The sequence below is a fragment of the Echiichthys vipera genome, assembly GCF_963691815.1.
Source record: "Echiichthys vipera genome assembly, chromosome: 10".
Taxonomy (NCBI): Eukaryota; Metazoa; Chordata; class Actinopteri; order Perciformes; family Trachinidae; genus Echiichthys; species Echiichthys vipera.
Genome location: NC_139835.1, coordinates 27,537,320 through 27,559,794, shown reverse-complemented (window position 1 = coordinate 27,559,794; position 22,475 = coordinate 27,537,320). Strand labels below are relative to the sequence as shown.

General features: G+C 43.5%; 2 protein-coding genes across 3 annotated transcripts in view; one reads left to right on the top strand and one right to left on the bottom strand.

The window, feature by feature from the left end:
• The window catches only part of gdap2 (ganglioside induced differentiation associated protein 2), an 82,882-nt gene extending 81,535 nt beyond the window's left edge, over positions 1–1,347 (bottom strand). For both annotated transcript variants that reach the window (XM_083922163.1, XM_083922164.1), the window contains exon 1: positions 1,194–1,347. The gene's annotated coding sequence lies outside the window, so the exon portion shown is untranslated. The remainder of the gene's footprint in view (positions 1–1,193) is intronic.
• A 3,307-nt stretch (positions 1,348–4,654) lies between these two features.
• On the top strand, positions 4,655–22,016 carry wdr3 (WD repeat domain 3). The gene is made up of 27 exons (XM_083921707.1): positions 4,655–4,709; positions 5,985–6,189; positions 6,281–6,490; positions 7,902–8,020; positions 8,847–8,925; positions 10,159–10,254; positions 10,386–10,484; positions 10,965–11,066; positions 12,303–12,403; positions 12,555–12,659; positions 12,762–12,992; positions 13,077–13,170; positions 14,058–14,159; positions 14,304–14,386; positions 14,670–14,808; positions 14,923–14,979; positions 15,095–15,195; positions 15,631–15,742; positions 17,574–17,708; positions 17,795–17,845; positions 18,965–19,030; positions 19,171–19,263; positions 19,432–19,482; positions 20,025–20,068; positions 20,192–20,320; positions 20,940–21,033; positions 21,177–22,016. Exons 2-27 carry the CDS (start codon positions 6,016–6,018, stop codon positions 21,330–21,332), a joined length of 2,823 nt encoding a protein of 940 aa, XP_083777833.1. The 5' UTR covers positions 4,655–4,709; positions 5,985–6,015; the 3' UTR covers positions 21,333–22,016.
• Positions 22,017–22,475: the final 459 nt, after the last annotated feature.

The following is a 22,475-nucleotide window of genomic DNA, read 5'->3' as shown; positions in this document are numbered from 1 at the left end:
TTGTGTGCTGCTTTTGTTTTAAATCACACTTTAAAACGATCTCCAGCTCAACGATGATCCATTTTTAAAGGGAATCATCGACGGATTAGAGAATAACTTTATGAATTTAGCTGTATTTTATCTTTAAAATGAAGAAAATGTGACGCTTTCCTAAACAGTTTGTATCTTTTTTCTTAAACTTATTGATGTTTGATTTGATTTAAATTTTATTTCAAACGTAAAAATGAAAACAAAGGTCATACAGAATATAATAATCTTACATATTAATATTATTAAATATTAAAGCATAGAGATGCATGAATAATACTTGACTTTTGTCTGAAAAGGAGTGGAAAGAAGAATACACTTATTTAAACCCACCTGCTCTGCACAATTCATTTTATAGTTAGTTAACAGCTTCCTGTCGTACATTTATCTATTTATTTCTTTATTATTAATATTTTTTCCAAATACAAGCATTTTTTTTTAAAACTTTACTTCAATATCTTACAAAATACGATTTATTTCTTATATATTCCTATTAAATTATAATTTCTTGCGTATTTATTTTTTATTAAAAACCTAAAAAAATACCCGTATAGATATAATTAAGTATCCATTATTTAACATAAATAAATAAAAACAAATACAAATAATATGTAAATAAACTAGATATAATATATATTTATGATTAAGTCACCGTTTTGTTGTTGCTAAGTTACTGGAAGTAACAGCTGTATATCATTAATTAAATTAAACAAAACAGCAGGATAATTAGAAAGTACCTTTTATTTTTTATTTACTTAAATACCTTATACCAATTTATTTCTCATATATTCCTATTCAATTATAACTTTTTAGGTATTTATTTTTATTAAAAACCTACTCAAAATACCCATATAGATATATTTAAGTATCCAAAACATGATTAATTCAGAATTTAAATTAAATAAATAACAAAAAATACAAATAATAAGAAAATAAATTAATTAACAACGATATTTATGATTTATTCGTCGTTTTGTTGTTGCTAAGTTACTGGAGGTAACAGCTGTATATCATTTAGGATAATTAGAAAGTAATAAATGAATTTCACGCAAACTTACTGAACTCCTGTGTCTCCCTAAACATATAAACATCCGTCCCCAAGAGGAATATTTGCTTTATAAACCAATTAAAACGGTATTTCTGTCATAAAATCAGCAGTTACTCACCTCGCTAGTTGCACAAATGTAATGTCCACGCCAAAAATTTTTTAAATTAATGATTAAATCTTGTATAATAATGTGTAGACTCCCGGGGAACCGTCGCCCCACTAAGAAATCATAACAGCGAGCAAAGAAATCTCAAAAAGTGTTCATAAATTAAGTTTAAAGGTGCGGAATTAACCACTTTAGCCGTTTAGCCTGAATGCTAACGGTAGCTGTTTACTGCTGCAACGGCAAGTCCGCGCGAGTGAACGCGACATCATCCGGTTAGGAGTTTCAGAATAAAAGTCCAAGGATTTTAATTTGTATACAAACTCAAACTATATTTATTTATATATGTATTTATGTATGTATGTATGTATGTATGTATGTATGTATGTATTTATTTATTTATTTATTTATTTATTTATTTATTTATTTATTTATTTATTTATTTAGTTAGTTAGTTAGTTAGTTAGTTAGTTAGTTAGTTAGTTAGTTAGTTAGTTATTGATTGATTTATCTCAAACATGTAAAATTCAAACTAAAAAGAAACAACTGCAGTTGGTAAAAACATATCCAACAAAACAGAACAAAAAGAGAAAGATAACTAATTTCATTAGCTTTATTCCTTAATTTAAATGTGCGGATAGCACATGGAAGAAGAATACATTTATTTAATCCTACCCCTTTATAATTAAATAATTTACAATAACTCAATACAATTATTATGGTTGTCATATCACACACCCCTAGTCACATATTTACAGTTAATTACATAATTTACGCAGCTATAGACGTAGAACCTTAATTGTTTCCATTGCGTTGTTATTGTTTGTATTTAATGTGATTTTTTTAAACCTTCCCTTTTCAACGCTGTGTCCCCTGATATCAAAATAACACACGCTTTTATAGGAATAGAAAAAGGAATACAAATATAAAAACTTCATTGTCTACAAAGTGAAGATTTGCCTTCCACCACAAGAATACAAAACAATAGACATGAAACAGGCGATATAAACACTTAAAACAACCTGTTTGGACACAATGTTTTATATAGAAAGACATGAATGAATTCCTAAAACTAAATAAATAAGAAAATGTGCTTGTTGTCCCATAAACCTGTAGCATGAAGAACTTGCATCCCTCTGTATAATAGTGTGTCCTGTGCGTTTAGTGTTATTTCTTAGTGTCACAGCAACTTTAAAAGACTCCTGTTCTGCCCTTGGAAACTCTTTTTGGTCACTGGATCATATATAAAAATAATAAATGGTTCTTTTGTTCATTAACTCCAGTCCTACTCATATACAGCATATTTAAATTTATTTTTCATACTTTTGAGACTTTAAATACAAGTTTATTACAAAAAAGTCACTTTTGTTTTACACAAAGATTAAATATGTTATATTGAATGAATGCAATTGTTTTGTGTGTGTGTGTGTGTGTGTGTGTGTGTGTGTGTGTGTGTGTGTGTGTGTGTGTGTGTGTGTGTGTGTGTGTGTGTGTGTGTGTGTGTGTGTGTGTGTGTTTGTGCAGGGATTGTGCGTCAATGATCATTACTTTTTTTGCTGTTGCAAAAAAAATACAAAAAAAATCCTGTTCTGCACTTAAAAGCCCTTTTTTGGTCACTGGATCATATATAAAAATAATAAATGTGTGTTTTCTTTGTGTATTAACTCCAGTCCTACTCATGTACAGCAAATTTAAATAATTCTTCATAACTTTGACCGTTTAAATAACAATTTATTGCAAAAAAAAGTCACTTTTTCAAGACCCGGCATAGACAAACTGAAGCACCTGGCTGCCTTGTTTAGGGCCCAAACTTTTATTATGATGCAGACATGAGGGCAAAGGTCCTAATGATATAAGGGGATTGTATCTTTTGACTTTTAAACACCTAAATTAAAGAAAATGCTGTGAGAACCATTAATTTTACAGATTAGAATAATTTTTATCATCTTTATTCCTCATATTAACTGTTTAGATGCTTTTGTAGCTTCCCTATCATTTTTGTTTACTGCCCTCTGTAGTTTGTTCCTCTTTTGGATGTAAAGGTTTCCGAACCACACGGTCATATTGAAGGATAGGGCATTTTATTTTGTAGGACCCGAACAAACTTCCGGGTGTGTTCCGGTTTCTTTTCTTCAAAGTGACGCGTCAGTTTCTGATCAGCTGACTGAACAACGGAAACACTTCCGGTCTGGTTTTAAAGAGAAGTCGCTGCTTTTTTAAGACTGACTTTAAATCAAACATGTTAAAATAAACAAAACGTTCAAATGAGACGAAATCTGAGCTTTTATTTATTTATATTTTTATGTATTTAGAAATAAAAGCTTTGAGCGAGACCAAAGCAACAGAAAACGGAAACGATCGAGCAAACTTAAGCATTGACTGTATAATTAATAATAATAATAATAATAAAATAATAATAATATAACAAATATAATTAATTATACAGTATATGGACTTAATTATCTCACAGTTGAGTTGGTTACTGTGTAATTTCGTATGGAGGATTAAAGCTGACAACATAATAAATAAATACATTTAATAATAATAAAATTAAATAAATACAAATAAAATAGCAATAATAAACGAATAAATAAATGCCTCAATCCTCAGATCAATGTTCAGGTTAATTTGAAAATTAATACATTTAATATATTGTTTTTTTTCTGTTTTTGTGCATTTATATTTATTTTCAAATTAACGTAGTGAACCAGCTTTCATTCCTACATTTCTTTATTTATTTAATTATACTTATCACCCTTTACTTATATCAAATATTATTATTAATATTATTAGTGCGTTTTACACTACTACATTTATTTGAGAGCTGTTGTTAATGGTAAATGGTCTTGTACTTATAAAGCTGTATATATTCTGACTACTCAAGGCGCTTCACAGTGTTTCTCACATTCACACAAACATTCAAGATTCAAGATTCAAGATTCAAGAAGCTTTATTTATCCCGAGGGAAATTATTGTGCAACAGTTTCAATACAAAGGTGGGAAAGGACTGATGGCAGTGGCCCAAGGAGATGGGGATCTAACCGCCGATCTCTCGAATGGAGGACGACCCACTGATCCATAGTCGCCCCACAGTTGCCTTTGTACTTTACGGGGCAATTGTTGGGTCTATGTTAATCATAAATAAGTCAGAGAGTGTGGTCTTTACCTACTCTGTAAAGTGTCCTGAGATAACTTTTGTTATGATTTGACACTGTAAATAAAATTGAATTGAACTGAATTGACCCGCGACCCCGACCCCGGGATAAGCGGTTGAAGATGAATGAATGAATGAACTGAATTGAGCAGTTGGACAGGGGTGCCTAATAAAGTGGCCGGTGAGTGCAAGTTGTAATGTAGCATTATTGCTAATAAAGGTTGTTTAAAACAAAAAAAACAGAAAAAAAGACATGTGTTGTGCACCCCTGCAGTACTGATGGGAGGGTTCGAGTTTGCATCGATGTGTGATCGACTGGTCGGGTCTGACAGCAGCAGGAACACAACACGGGCTCAGCGCACAGCCGCGTTTAAGAGGTAAGAGGAGGAAATAACCAAACATTAACGTGTTCTGCGTTAAAGAAAGACATTTTAACTTAATATGAGACATAAACAGACATAACTCTGCATCATATTCCGGTTTTAAGACCTGCATTCACGCCGAAACGTCACCACGTGTGCGCAGGAACCAGCGCTGTGTCCCGGGGTGCTCGATTCGTTGTGTGGCGTCGACGGCGCGGGCGGAGTTCGCCTCTTATTGCGTGAAAGCATGCGTCAGAGGCGCTAAACCCCGCCCACACGGGCCGCCCCCCTCACCAAAACCACCACCCCTCTGTCTAAACACACTAGCACGCTTCACTGAGCTAGACCTGTAGCCAGACTAAAGTGTTTAGCTTAGTTTTAGCTCATTTAAAAGCAGAATATACAAATATAAGTTATTAAAAAGCTGCAGAACAGCTGTAAAAATGTTAAAATGACACAACAGGAGACAAAAACAACACGAAACACTTCAGTCTCACTGCAGATATGTGATATAAAGCAGCTGAAGGGAAGAGGAAGAAGTACTTTATCAACCCTCAACGCATTAATCATGTTACACACACACAGGCCTGAAATACACACACATGCACAGACAGGATCTATATACATGCAATTAAGGAGAGATGTTAGAGCGAGGGGGCCAGTTGGGGGTTCAGTGCCTTGCTCAACAGCACCTCTGCAGTGCCCAGGAGATGAACTGGCACCTCTCCAGCCACCAGTCCACGCTCCATACATGGTCCACACAGGGACTTGAACCAGCGACCCTATGGTTCCCAGCCAAGTCACCTACGGGCTGAGCTGCTGCCGCCCCGAAACACTTTACATATTCAGATCTTTTACATAAGCAGAAGTAGTAACACCAAAGTGTATAAAGACTGTTAAAAACTAATCCTGCATTCAAACTCTTACTGAGTACAGTTACTCAAGTATTTGTGTAGTTGCAGTGTGTAAGTACACACCAAAACACCAATAATAATAATAAATAATGGCAATAACTGCACTATAACTTTCACAAACTTGTTCTTCAAATACGTGTCAACAGTTTCGGTTTCCTCCTTGTGTTGTGGAAGAACTTGAGCGGCCTGATTGAAGATTATAAACACTGTTAAATTATTATAGATTGTTCTGTCCTGTTGACATATGAAGGGGAGAAGAAACACTAAATATACAAGAATGAGGTTAAGAAAGGCGTAGATTCCTGTTTGCGTAGTTTAGGAACATTACAGTGTTGTTTTTACAGCGTGATCAATCAAAGTCTCTTTTGTGAAACAGGATTTAGAGTCACGTGAGGCGGACGGTGGTCATGGGGTTGACCAAGCAGTACCTGCGCTACGTCGCCAGTGCCGTGTTCGGAGTCATCGGTAGCCAAAAGGCCAACATCGCATATGTGACCCTCCGGGGTGGAGAGAGGGGGCGCTACGTTGCCGTGGCTGCATGTGAACACGTCTTCATCTGGGACGTCCGGAAAGGAGAGAAGGTGAGATTTTATTTTTTATTTTTTTGACAGCGGAGGACAAAAACAAAAAACTGTTTCCAGGTTTCTCACAGCGTCCTGTCTTTCCGTGTAGGTCCTGATCCTGCAGGGCCAGAAACACGAGGTGACCTTCCTCTGCGCTTCGCCCGACGGCATCCACATCGCCGTGGGTTACGAGGACGGCTCCGTGCGAATCTTCAGCCTGTTGAGCGGCGAGAGCAACGTCTCCTTCAACGGCCACAAGACTGCTGTCAGCGCCATGCACTACGACAAGCTCGGAGCTCGGCTCGTCACCGGGTCCAGGGTGAGTCAGGGCGTGTTCTCACGTACTGGAAATAATCTGTTTGGTTCAGACGAGAGGTGGCTTGACCCAGTTGTTGAAAAACGCGTGCTTAAGTGCCGTCTTGGAAGCCAAACGTGTGCTAAAGTGCCGTCTTGGAAGCCAAACACGTGCTAAAGTGCCCTCTTGGAAGCCAAATGTGTGCTAAAGTGCCCTCTTGGAAACCAAATGCATGCTAAAGTGCCCTCTTGGAAGCCAAATGTGTGCTAAAGTGCCCTCTTGGAAACCAAATGCATGCTAAAGTGCCCTCTTGGAAGCCAAATGCGTGCTAAAGTGCCCTCTTGGAAGCCAAATGCATGCTAAAGTGCCCTCTTGGAAGCCAAATGCGTGCTAAAGTGCCCTCTTGGAAGCCAAATGCATGCTAAAGTGCCCTCTTGGAAGCCAAATGTGTGCTTAAGTGCCCTCTTGGAAGCCAAATGCGTGCTAAAGTGCCCTCTTTGAAGCCAAATGCATGCTAAAGTGCCCTCTTGGAAGCCAAACGCGTGCTAAAGTGCCCTCTTGGAAGCCAAATGCGTGCTAAAGTGCCCTCTTGGAAGCCAAACGTGTGCTAAAGTGCCCCCTTGGAAGCCAAATGCATGCTAAAGTGCCCTCTTGGAAGCCAAATGCGTGCTAAAGTGCCTTCTTGGAAGCCAAATGCGTGCTAAAGTGCCCTCTTGGAAGCCAAACGCGTGCTAAAGTGCCCTCTTGGAAGCCAAATGCGTGCTAAAGTGCCCTCTTGGAAGCCAAATGTGTGCTAAAGTGCCCTCTTGGAAGCCAAATGCGTGCTAAAGCGCCCTCTTGGAGGCCAAATGTGTGCTAAAATGCCCTCTTTGAAGCCAAACGTGTGCTAAAGTGCCCTCTTGGAAGCCAAATGCGTGCTAAAGCGCCCTCTTGGAGGCCAAATGTGTGCTAAAATGCCCTCTTGGAAGCCAAACGCGTGTTAAAGTGCCCTCTAGGAAGCCAAATGTGTGCTAAAGTGCCCTCATGGAAGCCAAATGCATGCTAAAATGGCCCCTGGGAGCCAAAACGCGCATTATAGGGCCCTCTTGGAAGCCAAACGCGTGCTAAAGTGCCCTTTTCAGTGGCGAGGACGTGCTATATGTGCTCTTTTTTCCCTTTTTCGCCCCTGCTCTTCAGGAAGTCTGTGCACGCCACTGCTGTGGATACACTGGAGCATAAGATAATCGCAAAGATAATCACACGTTCAGTTCCACCCGACAACCAGGTGTTAAAATCAGTACAAGATAAATTAAAGTTTCACATCGTTGAGGGACTTAGTTTGCTCTCAGAAATGCGTACCAATCCAGACGTGTGATCACGTGACACTGCTACTGGTCTGTTGCCTATTTGTTGTGACGTATAACACATAACGCTGTGACCGTTTCCTCCCCTTCAGGACACCGATGTGATCGTGTGGGACATCATCAACGAGTGTGGACTCTACAGGCTGAGAGGCCATAAAGACGTCATCACTCAGGCCTTGTTCCTTAAAGACAAGAACCTGCTGGTCACCAGGTAACGCCCCTTCATCACAATAGGAACTATTTTTTTTTATTAATTCACTATGAGGACCCAGAAGAGTTGTGTCCACTCAAGGTTATTGATTGTTAATAAGCTAACTGTACACAAAGATGAGGATTATTAATTCATTTTACAACAATGCTCCGTAGCTCAGGATGTCTACAAAGAATCTGCAGAGTTTAATAGAAGCTTCTTGATTAGTGATTGTCAGTGGGGACATTACTTTACCCGATGCACACACTCGTTCATGGTGCAGCTCCTTGGACGGCGACATGGTTCAGAATTACTCGATGCATCTTTGAAAAAAAGAAAACAACGTCACGTGTCGAAATGTAAACAACCACGATCCCTGTCTTCTGTCGCTTCCAGCAGCTGCCGCGGGAAGTTTTCCCCTTCTTGGCGTATTTATTAAGAGCTTCAGATTTCACGGATGACAACGAGCGCTCTCCCGGCAGAGCAGCTGCGCGCTTGATTTTTACACCATCTGTGTTTTTGACCTCATTCACTTTTGGCAAACGGGCACATTTCCACTCAGACTTTGGAATTCATTTGACGTGAATTTGGGATAATAAAAGTCAACATAATTCAACAAACAGTCGCAGCAAATGAGGTGGTGGTTGTGAGTTTAAGCTGCACCACTGACTTCACACGGCCTCTGATGCAACCAGGCAGTCCGGTGTGAGTGAATGTCCTCTAAAATGCAGCCTTTAGTAACAGTAGAACATCTCTCTCGTGTTTGACACTGTTCAAATCAAAGAGTGCAGTGTGTAACACAGTGTGTGTGTGTGCGTGTGCGTGTGTGTGTTCTGCTTCTGCACAGCTCCAAGGACACTTTTGTGAAGTGGTGGGACCTGGACACACAGCACTGCTTCAAGACCATGGTGGGCCATCGCAGCGAGGTGAGGGGCTTTCTACTCTGTATTCATTAACGTAAACAAAAGAGGAAGGGACTGAAGAAGGGTAACAAACAGTACACATGGGCTGAAACTAAGGGCGCAACTCACACTGTCCTTCCGCACCGTGCCCCGGGCTTTAGGGTACTTGTCCCTCCCCCTCCCTCTCCCCCCGCGGCCCAGGCCCGTTTGTACTCACACTGCCTGGGCCTCGCGCAAATGCTTCTTGTTGCCTATACGTCATCACGCCGTAACACGTCACACGCATTGATGACGTCATGGCGATGCGTCACTTTGTTTACAAATCTTTCCATAGACCTCAGAGTTTTTGTGCGTCTTGTCGACTGTTTTTGAATCTTTTCATCGACCAAATCTGCAGTAAACACTCCACCTCTGCATCACACCAACGTGAACCTTTCGCCGCTATTGTTTTAAATGTCCGCGCATGGTCCATCCTTCTTATTTCTATGTCCAAACAGGCGCACATAAAATGACGTCAGAACCGCTGTAGGCCTCGTGCTCGTACACATGCGCACGCTCGTGCTCGTACATGTGCAAACGTGCTTCACAAAAGCCCACCTCTCCAAAACGGGCCGGGGTTGCGGTACGGTTGCGCTCACACTGGTCAAACGAACCAGACTTTACTTTGTGAAACGTGCTTGGGCTGGATATTCCCACACCACGTCTTCATCTCCGGACAGCAGAAACAAACCGCGGCTCTGAAACAATTAAAACTTGCCTAATGGAACCAAATGCTCTGTCGTAGACGAGCGAGGCGACTCGTTTTGTTTACAGTTAGCTGCCTCTATTTCTTCTGCTCTGTTTACTGGTGGATTACAGTCGTGAGGAGCCTACAGCGCCAACGTCTGTCAAGTTAATTCACTCTAAACCAGTAGAATAGATAGCGTGTGATTCGCTTTATTTTTTTTTTGCGAAACTTTGAAAGTTCTCTTGAAAATACAGGTGAATGGAAACACGGCTACTGTTTGTTTGATTGTTTGTTTGTTTGTTATGAGAAAGGGAAGATGTTATATTTTGAATGGTGCCACTACATCTTTAACATCTCAACACAAAAATGATGTTTAACAGACGTTTCTCTGGTCTTTTAAAAGGCTTCATCGGCCACTGATGAGTGAAAAACAGCCAATTTGAACGTTGATATACAAAGATGGAACGATGAGATGAGTCCATGTGTCATTTATTGCTGTGTGTGTGTGTGTGTGTGTGTGTGTGTGTTAGGTGTGGGGCATGGCGCTGCTGAACCAGGAGAACAGGCTGTTAACAGGCTCAGCAGACAGTGAGCTCCGAGCCTGGGACATAAACTACCTGCAGGAGGTGAGGAAGCGTCATATGTCAACTTCTCTGCTCCCTCTAACGGACCAATACGATCTCTACCAACAGAGATGAACACAGAAAAACTGACCACGCGTCTCTTTCTCTCTCTCTCTCTCTCTCTCTGTGCTCAGGAGAAAGCGGAGGGTGAGCCCAAAGTGAAGAAGGGGAAAACTCTGCTAGATGACGACGACGATGACAATGAGGAAGGGGAGGATGAGAGTGCTGCAGAGGTATGACAGTTCATGCACGCTTCTGAGAGAATACTGTAATAATATGATGAAAGGTTCATGTAACATGTATGTCTACAGAGGGTTAAATAATATATCTCTGCAGTGCATTGCTCACCTCTTTGATAAGGCTTACAGCGAGGGCTTACGAGCCCTTAGCTATGTTGTTATTTTGAAGATGCTTGTGTCAGGACAGATGTCCGTCCTCCGCGGAGCTGGGTCAGTCCCACGTACCTGCCTGTTGTGGGGAGGGTTTTTCGTTGCCACTGTACTCTGTGGGGGAATTGTTGGGCTATACCTCCTCTGTAAAGTGCCCTGACATGACTTTTGTTATGATTTGGCACTGTAAATAAAATTGAAATGATTTGAGGCCACAAAAACCTGAAACTTAAATATGTCACACACGTGAATACACTTGTAAGTTTACCTTTTCAGCCTCTTCTGCTTTTTACCTTTGTCCTCTCTCTCTCTTTTTCCTCTCAGCGGATCCTGAGTTGTAAGAAAGCCGGCTCGATCCTGAGAGAGGCCCGAGACCGAGTCGTGTCGCTGGCGGCAGACGCCAAGGCCCGAGTCATCGCCTGCCACGTGAGTGTCTGCGCGTCTTCAGGTTCCCTCTGAAAGATTAATGGAGTGAAACGGATGCATGATGTACATGACGCAGAGAAGGTCATTCAGGAACCATGAGGATATGTGAATTAAAGACAGAACATCATCAACATACTGAGATAAAATGAAGGTTTTTAGTTTGAAAGTGTCTCACGGTGGATATGGAAGTTTCATCACAGCCAGGATAAAGCTAGGGCTGCCACGATGAGTCGGCATAATCACTGAAAATGTGTCAATATTTTAATTAACTTTAATAATAATAAACTTTATTTATGTAGCACCTTTTAAAAATGTATTTGATAAATGCTTTAATTCATTTTAACTAATGTTTTCTTGAACATCACGATGTACCGTAATGGCTGCATCATGACATCTGTTAGAAAATGGCGGCTGCAGCAGCGGTCCGACTCGGTTCTGTTGTTCTGCCTTTATTCATTTATTTAAAGGGACAGTTCTGTTTTGTTTGCATTTGAGTTATATAATGTAGGCAGGCAGGAGGACAGACATGTAAACTAAGAAGTGCACTGCTGTGTGGATGTGTTTTAGACACCTTAATGAAATGAACTTTAATTGTACATTATATTTAGAATATTTTCGCAGCTTTACCTCGGTGTCAGGCGGCCATGTTTAAGTTTACACGAGGGGAACTGAAGCTGTTGCTTTTGCTCTCTTCAGAGCCACCAACAGTAATTTCACCTCACAGAACACAGGAGAAATAACAGGAACCTGAACTGGAGAAGGTCAATTTGAATGAACTGTTCAGATAAATCCACTAAGCAGTAAAACAGTCGATAGCTGAACGGATAGGAAACTAATCGTAGCCTTAAATAACGCACAGATAAAAAACACTCAATCTTTTCTCTGACATTAGTGTTTTTTTCATAGTTTTGGGTGTTTTTCCCAGCACTGTTGGTTTTAAATAGGCCCTCATCAGTGGCTGATTGGATGAGTTATCTCATTGATTCATCACTGAAGTCTTGTCTTAGTGCACACGACGAGCACGGCGTGATTCACAGTGGCGTGACATTTGTTTGATTCCCATTTTGTGTTTGTGTTTCCTTCATTTTTTAATTGCTGAAGTTATTTTCTCTGGTGCGCTGAGACAGAACAAACATCTGCATTTTTACATTGTTTAGTAGTTTTATGTTTTTTAGAATTAGGGATATTGAGAGTTTGTAGGCATTAAATGATAAACATATCTCTTTTGTTCATCAGGGCAATGACTCAGTGCTGGAGCTCTTCACGGTGCTGTCAGAGGAGGAGGTGCAGAAGAAACTGACAAAGAAGCTGAAGAAAGCCAAAAAGAAGGCAGCAAAGTAAACACTGTTATTTCTGTTTGACTTATTCTTGTGTTTTCAGTATTTTATCTACCACCTGTGAAGCTGCTGCACTGTAGTGTGTGTGTGTGTGTGCAGTAGCTACTCACCTGCATGCTGAAGCTTGTCGTGTGGCTGTCCCCCGCTGTAGAGCTCAGGAAGATGCAGGCGAGGAAGCAGCGGAGCCGGTGGTGGAGAGGACGCTCAAGGACGAGATCCTCAGACTCACCAACATCAAGGCCTCCGCCAAGATCAGGTGAGTGTGGAGCCAGACATAGAAGCGGCTCAGAGGTGAGCTTGTGACCTACGGGCGGATAGATTCCTCACACGTGTCCCCCCCCCCCCCCCCCCCTCTCAGATGGGCGGACTGTCTGTCGTGTGCAGGCGGCGAGCTGAAGGTGGCGCTGCTGCTGCAGAACAACACCGTCGAGACCTACAGCCTGAAGACATCGGATAAGACCCCCGCAGCCAACAAGACGGCCCGCCTCACGCTCGGTGGCCACCGCACCGACGTCCGCACGCTGGCCTTCAGCTCGGACAACCTCGCCGTCCTCTCCGCCTCTGGGGACACAGTCAAAGTCTGGAACAGGTGGAGAGCCTTTGCAGGTTTTGTCACATTCAGTGTGTGTGGGTGAGTGGTGGTCTAACAGGATGTCCCGCCCCGCCGTTACAGGTCAACCCTGCAGGTGATTCGCACCATGGCCTGTGATTACGCCCTCTGCTCCCTCTTTGTGCCTGGAGACCGACAGATCATCCTGGGAACTAAGGTATTTGGACCGGACTGTTTAAAATGTGTTGGTATTCTCTGCAGTCTATGCTCGCCACCTGTCACTCAAAGTGGCCATGCCCTTAATTATGCAGAACTTTAAGCTTTAATATAATTTAAACAGGTGAGTTATTTTAAACTTCACCCCCTGTACGGGACAATTAGCTTTTAGGGCACACTTCCTTCAGGGCCCAGACCCACTTGTTCTAATATTACTTGAAATGATCCGCCTCGGCTCGAATGCGTCTTGCTTATGCGTCATCATTCTCCCGAGATTGAGTTTTGTCCAACTGTTTTTGAACTTATCATCTGACAATAACTGCAGTAAACACTCTACTACGCATCAAACCACCGCAAACCGTTCAGCTGCATCTCTTTAAATATCCGTCACAGTCAACAGTCGTATATAAAAAGATGTCAGGGCCGCTGTCAATGCTCTCGCTCGTGCTCATACACGTGCATCCCTGCTTTTCAAAAGTCCACCTCTCTCATTGTGGACACGCTTACAGTTGTACTCACACTGGTCAAACGAACTAGACTTTAGCCGTGAAGTGTGCTTGGGCACGATACAAATGGACAGTGTGAGCGCACTTCTGCTTTCTGCTGTAAAGTTGGCCATTTTAACGTGGGGGATCTACGGGGAATGACTCACATTTGGAGCCAGCCTCAAGTGGTCATTTGAGGAACTGCAGTTTTTGGCACTTCTATGTTGATTTCAGTTTTCAGCCCCGGCGGTCGCTGCTTGATTTAGACACACACACCGACTCGTGCAGACATTCAGCAAAATGGTCTCTGGTAGAAGTCTGTTAGTTTTTTAAGCTTAACAATGATCGAAAAAGTTTAAATTTAAACAAGCAGTTCATGTTTTGTGCTGTTTTTTCCTGTCAGAGCGGGAAGCTGCAGATCTTCGAGTTGGCCTCAGGAAGCCTCCTGGAGACTGTGGATGCCCATAATGGAGCTCTGTGGTCCCTGTGCCTGGCCCCAGACCAGGTAAGGCCGACTACCTGCAGCACTCCTGTCTGTCTCTCCCCAAACATTCATCTGTTATTCCTTTTACATTCATCAGAAAAATAGCTGTGCTTTCTCATTCGCTGTGTGTGTGTGTGTGTGTGTGTGTGTGTGTCATTCCTGCAGAGGGGGATTGTCACAGGAAGTGCAGATAAGACGGTGAAGTTCTGGGAGTTTGAGCTGATAAAGGACCAAGACACTGGACAGAAGTTAGTCACCCCTTTGTTCAATGTCCAAATTATCTTCATGGCTCATTTGGGATGAATTCATATTTTCTTATACCTTGACTGAAGAACTCAACTAAGAAGGGGAAAAAGGTTTAGTTCAAGAAGTAGCTGGTCTAAAGTCACGTCAGACTACTCATAAGTCTCTATTGTAGATTATCTATGACTGCATTTGGCTTTTTACTCACTCTCCGCTCCGTAAAGCACAAAAATGCTCAGTAACAAGACTGAGAGACATGACTCGTGTTGAATATTGTGTGTGTTAAAGGAGGCTGACCGTAAAGCACACACGCACTCTGCAGCTGGAGGAGGACGTCTTGTGCGTGAAGTTGTCTCCCGACCACAGACTGCTGGCCGTCTCTCTGTTAGACTGCACCGTCAAGGTCTTCTACACAGACTCACTGAAGGTACACGCCATCCGACGTTATTCAGCACAGTAATATTCATGTATTTAGTGTGTGTTTTCTTCATCAATCGCATCACAGATTCTGTTCTAACTGTTCTCTCTCTTGCTGCTTCAGTTCTTCTTGTCTCTGTATGGACACAAGCTGCCTGTACTCTGTCTGGACATCTCACACGTGAGTACTCTCACATTCGTGCAGCCCTCTGTCGATCGTTTCCGCCGTCGTCGCGGCAGTTTTGCGGAATCGACCGATGTCGCCTCGACTCTGACCTCGTGTTTCTGTTAACCAGGATAATACACTCATCGCCACCGGCTCCGCGGACAGAAACGTCAAGATCTGGGGTTTGGACTTCGGGGACTGTCACCGCTCCATGTTTGCTCATGACGACAGGTAACGCCCAACAACACACACACACGCACACACACACACCCAAACCAAATGTTTGTCACGTGTTCTTTGGAAGGAAAACATCTTTTTTGTGGCGTTGAAATGATTTTGGAGGCTGTCGAGTTTCCAGCTGTGACTTCATGTGTTGTGGTCAGAGGCTGTGATCCATGTGCTGTTAAACCGGACTGCCCTGTGACTTCACACCAGCTGCTCTTTCATCTCACAGCTCATCTGGTTTCTCATGGACCATCTCGCTCTTTTTGTCCTTGGCATTTCTCATTTCATTAATTTTCTTTGGGCTTTATTTCAAGCTTTCCTGTGCTCACTTAGTTGTTGTTTTTTTACTTTCTTCCTTTGTGTTTTCTGATTATTTCCTGCAGATTTCTACCAATTAACTCTGCTGTCTCTCTCTTCCCTCACTGTGTTTCTCCTCCGCAGCGTCATGTTCCTCCAGTTTGTCCCCAAGACTCATCTGTTCTTCACAGCGGGGAAGGACAAGAAGATCAAACAGTGGGACGCCGACAAGTTTGAGCTCATCCAGACGCTTGAGGTGACGCTCCGATCCCTTGATATTCGGGGTCCGGTGGTTTAGATCAAGGGTCCTCTGGCAGGCTGCCTTCACATGCTGAAACACTGACCACACCTCATTGTTGCTGTAAACCACATTTGTCAGAGAGACTAGAGTCTATTTACTCAAGTACTGTACCATGTTGAGGCACTTATACTTCCACTCCACTACATTTTGAGAGTAAATCTTGTACTTTTGACTTAATTACTTATTATTTGATAACTGGTTAAATAAAGGAGCGGTGTGAAGGATTTAGTGGCATCTAGTGGTGAGGCTTCAGATTGCAACCAACTGAACATCACTTTCCAAGCGTGTAGGACAGGGGTGTCCAATCCTGGTCCTGGAGGGCCGCTGTCCTGCATGTGTGAGGTTTCTCCCTGCTCTAACACACCTAAATCTAACATCTATTAAACCTGTGACTAGTTTCAGCTGCTTGATCAGGAGCAGAGCATTAGACTCAGGTGTTTGAGCAGGGAGAACCTAAAACATGCAGGACGGTGGCCCTCCAAAAGCAGGACTGGACACCCCTGGTGTAGGAGAAACTTAATCTCAGGTAACATGAACAGGTGAAAGGCCCTCTCTAGAGCCACTGCTTGGTTTGTCCGTTCTGGGCTACTGTAGGAACATGGCGGGCTCCGTGGCAGAGGGCTCATTCTAAGGCATGGGTGTCAAAGTCAAGGCCTTGACCTTGAATGAATGATCTTGGCCCCCGGGATGATAATTGATTAGTATTAGAACCGGCCCGCAGCTTGCAGCCGCAGCCGCCTGCTGGTGTTTTTCACGCATCAAAACTACATTACCCACAATGCAACGGTAGCATCCCTGTTCTACGGTAACGAAAAGATGACGATGCTAAGTTTCAGGTGGTTATACTAAAGAAAACATAGTTATTGATGTTCTATAAAACGTCTGCCAATAGATCCTCCTGCAGGGAATCAAGAAGCGTAACCCGAATCGTATCCTCTGATTCCTTTTGTTGATGCTGAAATGTTTTTCTGATAAACTCCTGCGTCTGCGCTGCTGGAAACTTGCAACAAGAAGGAGTCATGGCGGAGAGGAAGAACTGATCCAAGGCGTGATATTATAATAACAATATATAATTACATTAGCACCGTGCAGGCAGGTTTAGCAGATTCTGTCAGGATCAGAATCACTGTTATTTGCCAAATGCATCAATGGACAAACTGGAATTTGCCTTGGCATCCAGCGCTTAACACACACTTAGACAGACACAGTAAAACGTGCAAAGCTCTAAAAGACATAAAAACAAGACCTGATAAAAATAACATTGGAATTAAAAACCTGAAAACTTAAATAAAAGAGCAAGCTGCAAAAACAGTCTCTTGTTTCATGGAGTCTGTTCAGACTCAGATAATAAAACAGCTCCAGACGCTGGAAACCTGTCTCCTTCTTTTCCACACGGAAAAATGGATCAGGAATCGAACCTGGGATTAAAATCATATAAATTCCCATCTCTGTCCCCCTGAATCCTACACAATGCTCTTAACTGATTCAGATTATTAACAAAATGTAAATAAATCTGTATTATTATAGATGAAGTGATTCAAATCAGCCCCTCCTTTATGTATCAGTAATTATAATAATAACTCAATAATATGTTATTCACTGAAATGGGACATTTTGGAATTTGAGGACTTTTACTTTTGGTACTTTGAAGAATATTGTCATCCTTTCACTTGACTTACCTGGTAGTTGATATGTTTCCTCCCGCCCAGTCGTGACTTCACACACTTTGCCTCCGTGACGAGGTCTAAACCCCGCCGGACTGAGACCTTTTCTCTCTTCCCTTCAGGGCCATCACCGGGAGGTCTGGTGTCTGACCATCAGCCCCAACGGCGACCACATTGTGTCGGCATCTCATGACAAGTCCCTGCGTCTGTGGGAGAGGACCAGGGAGCCCATCATCCTGGAGGAGGAGCGAGAGATGGTGAGGTGGAGGGACAGGGCGGACACATGAACACACAGCTGCTGCTTCTTCTCGTTTCTGATTGACCCTGTTTTTTTTATTCGCAGGAGCGGGAAGCAGAGTTTGAGGAGAGCATGGCCAAAGGAGATGCGCCCGTGGTGAGCACTCAGTTTGTACTCCAGACATTAACCATAGCTGAAAGAGACACGGGCAGAAACAGCCCAACCTGCCTGTTCTTACATCCAATAACCAATGCTGCGTCACTCCAAACTTACTTTTTGTTCAGCATCATTTATAAAGAACATTTCACAAAAAAACATCCCCTGAACTTTGCATTTTGGGGTCATATCCGGTCATATCCGGTCATACCACAGGCACATAGTTGGTGTGGTGGTGGTTAGCACTGTCGCCTCACAGCGAGAGGGTTTGAATCCCGGCTGGGGCCCTTCTGTGTGAGTTTGCATGTTCTCCCCGTGTCTGCGTGGGTTTCCTCCGGGTTCTCCGGTTTCCTCCCACAGTCCAAAGACGTGCACGTGTTAGGTTCATTGGTGACTCTAAAAAAATGGCCGTAGGTGTGAATGTGGCGTCCTGTCCAAGGTGGACCCCGCCTCACGCCGATGTCAGCTGGGATCGGCTCCAGCCCCCCCCCCCCCCCCCCCGCGACCCCGATAGGGACAAGAGGTTGAAGATGGATGGATCCTGTAATTAGTCCAGATTTCATTATCAGCCCTCAAAAATTTTTGGAAGAGATACTGAAATAGCTGAACTGAAGCAAATTAAAAGTGATTATACCACTGAAGCTTTAACTGGGCTGTCTGTTTAAATCAGATAAAAAAATCAGTTGTACTGTTGAAAGGACCATGAACTGCTCACGGTCCTAAACTAAGCAATAACAAAAAAGACTCACGCAGCACGCTGTCGTACGGAGGTAAACACGGAGGCCACTGAAACCTGGTTTTACAGTTTCATTTATAAGTTGAAGTCAGTGGGAGCCGGCGAACGAGGATCGGGAGAAAGAGAGAGAGGTTGTTTCTTCTGTCAGATTCAGAGGTGGGATTGTGCCTCCCCCGCCAGCGCAGAAATATGACAAATGTCGAACCAAAGTGACGTTCAAACCGCAAAGAATCAGACCTGTATCTGATTTAGGACCGCATATTTAAAAAAATATCAGTTTCCATGTGATTTGTGCTGTTCAAAAACTCCAGATCTGAGCAAAATAATCTCATTTGGACACATTTGTCTGAACTAAGTGATGCATTAACTCGTTTTATCTTCAGGTACCTGGAGAGACTCCAGGAGAGGCAGCACCAGCCGCCAAGAAGACCGTGGAGACAGTCAAAGCTGTGAGTTGTGGCACGAATATCCTTCTCACGCTTATTTATTAGCACTTGTTGGATGTGAAAGATGTAGTTTGACCCGTGTCTTCACAGACTGCGAGATCGAGCAAAGCTTTTATGTCCTTGTGTGATTTTTTCTTTTTCAGGCCGAGCGAATCATGGAGGCTCTGGAGCTTTACAGAGAGGAAAACAGGAAGATGGAAGAGTATACATTAGCTTGTCAGATAGCCGGCAACAAGGTAGAGTCAGTAAATCCCACTTTGAATACCCTCTGCTGCTGAATGGGGTATAAAACCTTCTGTTGTTGTGTTGTTTTTGGATGCAAAGTGTTCTTTTTAGCTTCTTTATGGCATTTTTTTGTGCATTTATCGGATAAATTGAACAAACAGCTTGATGTTGTTTCGCAGATTCCTCCCCCGAAACCCAATCCTATCCTCGTGGCCTTTGGAAATGTGTCCGTAAGTAGAAAAACATCCCCTGATCTTTGCATTTTGGGCTCATATCCTGTCATACCACAAGCACATAGGTGGTGTGGTGGTTAGCACTGTCGCCTCACAGCAAGAGGGTTCGAATCCTGGCTGGGGCCCTTCTGTGTGGAGTTCTGCGTGGGTTTTCTCCGGGTTCTCCGGTTTCCCCCCACAGTCCAAAGACGTGCAGGTGTTAGGTTCATTGATGGCCAAAAAAAATTAGGTGTGAATGTGGCGTCCTGTCCAGGGTGTACCCCGCCTCAAGCCCAATGTCAGCTGGGATCGGCTCCAGCCCCCCCACGACCCCGATAGGGACAAGAGGTTGAAGATGGATGGATGGATGGATGGATCCTGTAATTAGTCCAGATTTCATTATCAGCCTGCGTAGCCTAGGCAAACTATGAAGAACGAGTCAGTTCTCTGCTACTGTCTCCAGAAGCAGAACACTGACATCAGTACTAAAGCTGAATGCGGCGTATTTTCGGTTGTTTTCAGTTGTAGCAAAACAAAGATGGCGTTTGTCTCTCTTTCAGCCGTCTCGCTACGTTTTGGACGTCATCAAGAAGGTCAGATCCAGGTAAGAAGTGACCACACACACACACACACACACACACACACACGGGATGTTTCACTCAGACTTTACCCATAAAGACAATCATCACGTGTGTAAACATAATAAATGTGTTCTTGTGTTCCCCAGTGAGCTGGAGGTCTCTCTGCTGGTGTTACCGTTTCCTTACGTCCCCGAGCTGCTGACGCTGTTCAACGGCTACATCCAGCAGGGCCTGGAGGTGGAGCTCGTCTGCCGCTGCCTTTTCTTCCTCCTCAAGTACGTCCTCTACCTGGTTGTTGAATAAGAAAATACCTAAATCAAGTGTTCAGAGATCAGCAGGAAACAGGATTAGCTGAGAAAATGTTCAACGTGCAAAATAGGTTCATTAAAAACAAATAAATTAATAAAAGAAGAAGCATCTTGGAGCTAAATATGTGTGTGTGTGTGAGAGAGAGAGAATTGCGTTTGACTCAAAGTACAATTTTCAGAACACTTTATTGTGGTGGTTAGCACTGTCGCCTCACAGCGAGAAGGTTTCAGGTTCAAATCCCAGCTGGGGCCCTTCTGTGTTAAGTTTGCATGTTCTCCCCGTGTCTGCGTGGGTTTTCTCCGGGTTCTCCGGTTTCCTCCCACAGTCCAAAGACGTGCAGGTGTTCGGTTCATTGATGACTCTAAATCCGCCCGTAGGTGTGAATGGTTGTCTGTCTCTGTTCGTCTCTATGTGCCCTGTGATAGACTGGCGTCCTGTCCAGGGTGGACCCCGCCTCACGCCTGATGTCAGCGGGGATCGGCTCCAGCCCCCCGCGACCCCGACAGGGACAAGCGGAGAACAGATCTTTCTGAGTAAATGCTTAATCGCAGTACTGAGCTGACGTTGTTGTCCGTTTCTTTCTAGGATCCATTTCGGTCAAATCTCCAGTAACCAGATGATGCTGTCGGTCATCGACGAGCTACGGACCAACACCGTCGCCAAAGTGCGCCGGATCAGAGTAAGTCACGTCTGGAGAAGTGCAAGAGAAACGCTGCTGTATCGTCTCCAGGTTCTTGCCTTCCTCACCACCACCTCTCCTCCTCCTCCTCCTCCTCCTCCTCCTTCTTCTTCTTCTTCTTCTTCTTTCCTCTGGCGTCTCAGGACGTGATGGGCTTCAACAGCGCCGGGCTCCAGTTCCTCCAGCGGGAGATCGAGAGCAAGGAGGACGTGATGTTCTTCGCCGATGCCACCGGCCAACTGGCGGAGAAGAAGAAGAAGAGGAGGAAGAGGGAGCGAGCCGTCCTCACCATCGCTTGAATCATAATCGGGGATGGACTGATGTGGATTTTTTTAGGGCAGATGGCGACTTTTACTGCAACACCAACTTTATTCGCCCTCTTGGCCCGTCACCAACAACAACAACATTCTTTAACCCCACATCCGGGCCCTTCACAATAAAGGTCCCTTCACAATAAACATTATCTTTTCCATACAGGTTGATATTTGTCTAACTGAATAACTTACAACAGTACACAGTAAGCTAACAATACTGATTTTTGTTTTTTTCCCATCAGTCTTAGCCGATGACCGATACGGACTGCCGATTTTTTAGAGTCGATATTCGGAGACGATTCCTGTTTTGCTCCCTCAGTTGAAACACAATGATGATAACAAATGTTACGAGTCTCAGAGACTAAGAGGGGCACATTTATTGAGCTTAAAAGGGGCGTCTCTAGCAACTCGGAGCTGCCTGAGGGCGCCTGTCTGCGAATAAGGCCAGGGAACACAGCAGCCCGCATCGGCCGATACAATAGACCTAAAAAAAAGCCGCAAATATGGCCGATGTTTGGGTCCATCACTAATCATAATGGACATGTTTGACTGTATTCCAGGGGTGGACCAGAGGGTCGACGCTGTTTTCGTGTGTTATGAAATCCTGATGAGATGTAACTGTTATTCAGTGGCACGCTTCGTTTCCCAAATAAACTTTTTCTCACTGCACTTCAGGTTTTTATGGGGGGGGGGGTTAAAAGATATAAATCCTGTAGTGTAATGTGTCTACTCAGCAGTCTCTATAAAATACACACGTATATATATACGGTTAAGCCTTAACTGGATACATTTCATGTTAAAAGCAGTACGAGTGCTCGCTCGTGAGCACCACACACGGAGGACAGGGATGATTTAAGCTGCTTTCTGTCCCGCTGCCCTCAAGGGAGCGATTCAGGGCCTGGAGCCAAAACAGGCCAAAGATGGTTTGGACATGACGGGGGGTTTTGAAACCTGTCAGACGACCTGAGCTCCAGACCACCTCGGTGTGACCACGCCGTCCCAAGCGTCTCTATCTGCTACCCCATCCCCCCCCCCCCCCCCCTGCTGCAGCCGTCCACGACTGAAATCAGGGAGATGCAGCTCGACTTTACAGCTCTTGTAACTTTGCCTGGATTTACAGTCTCAAGG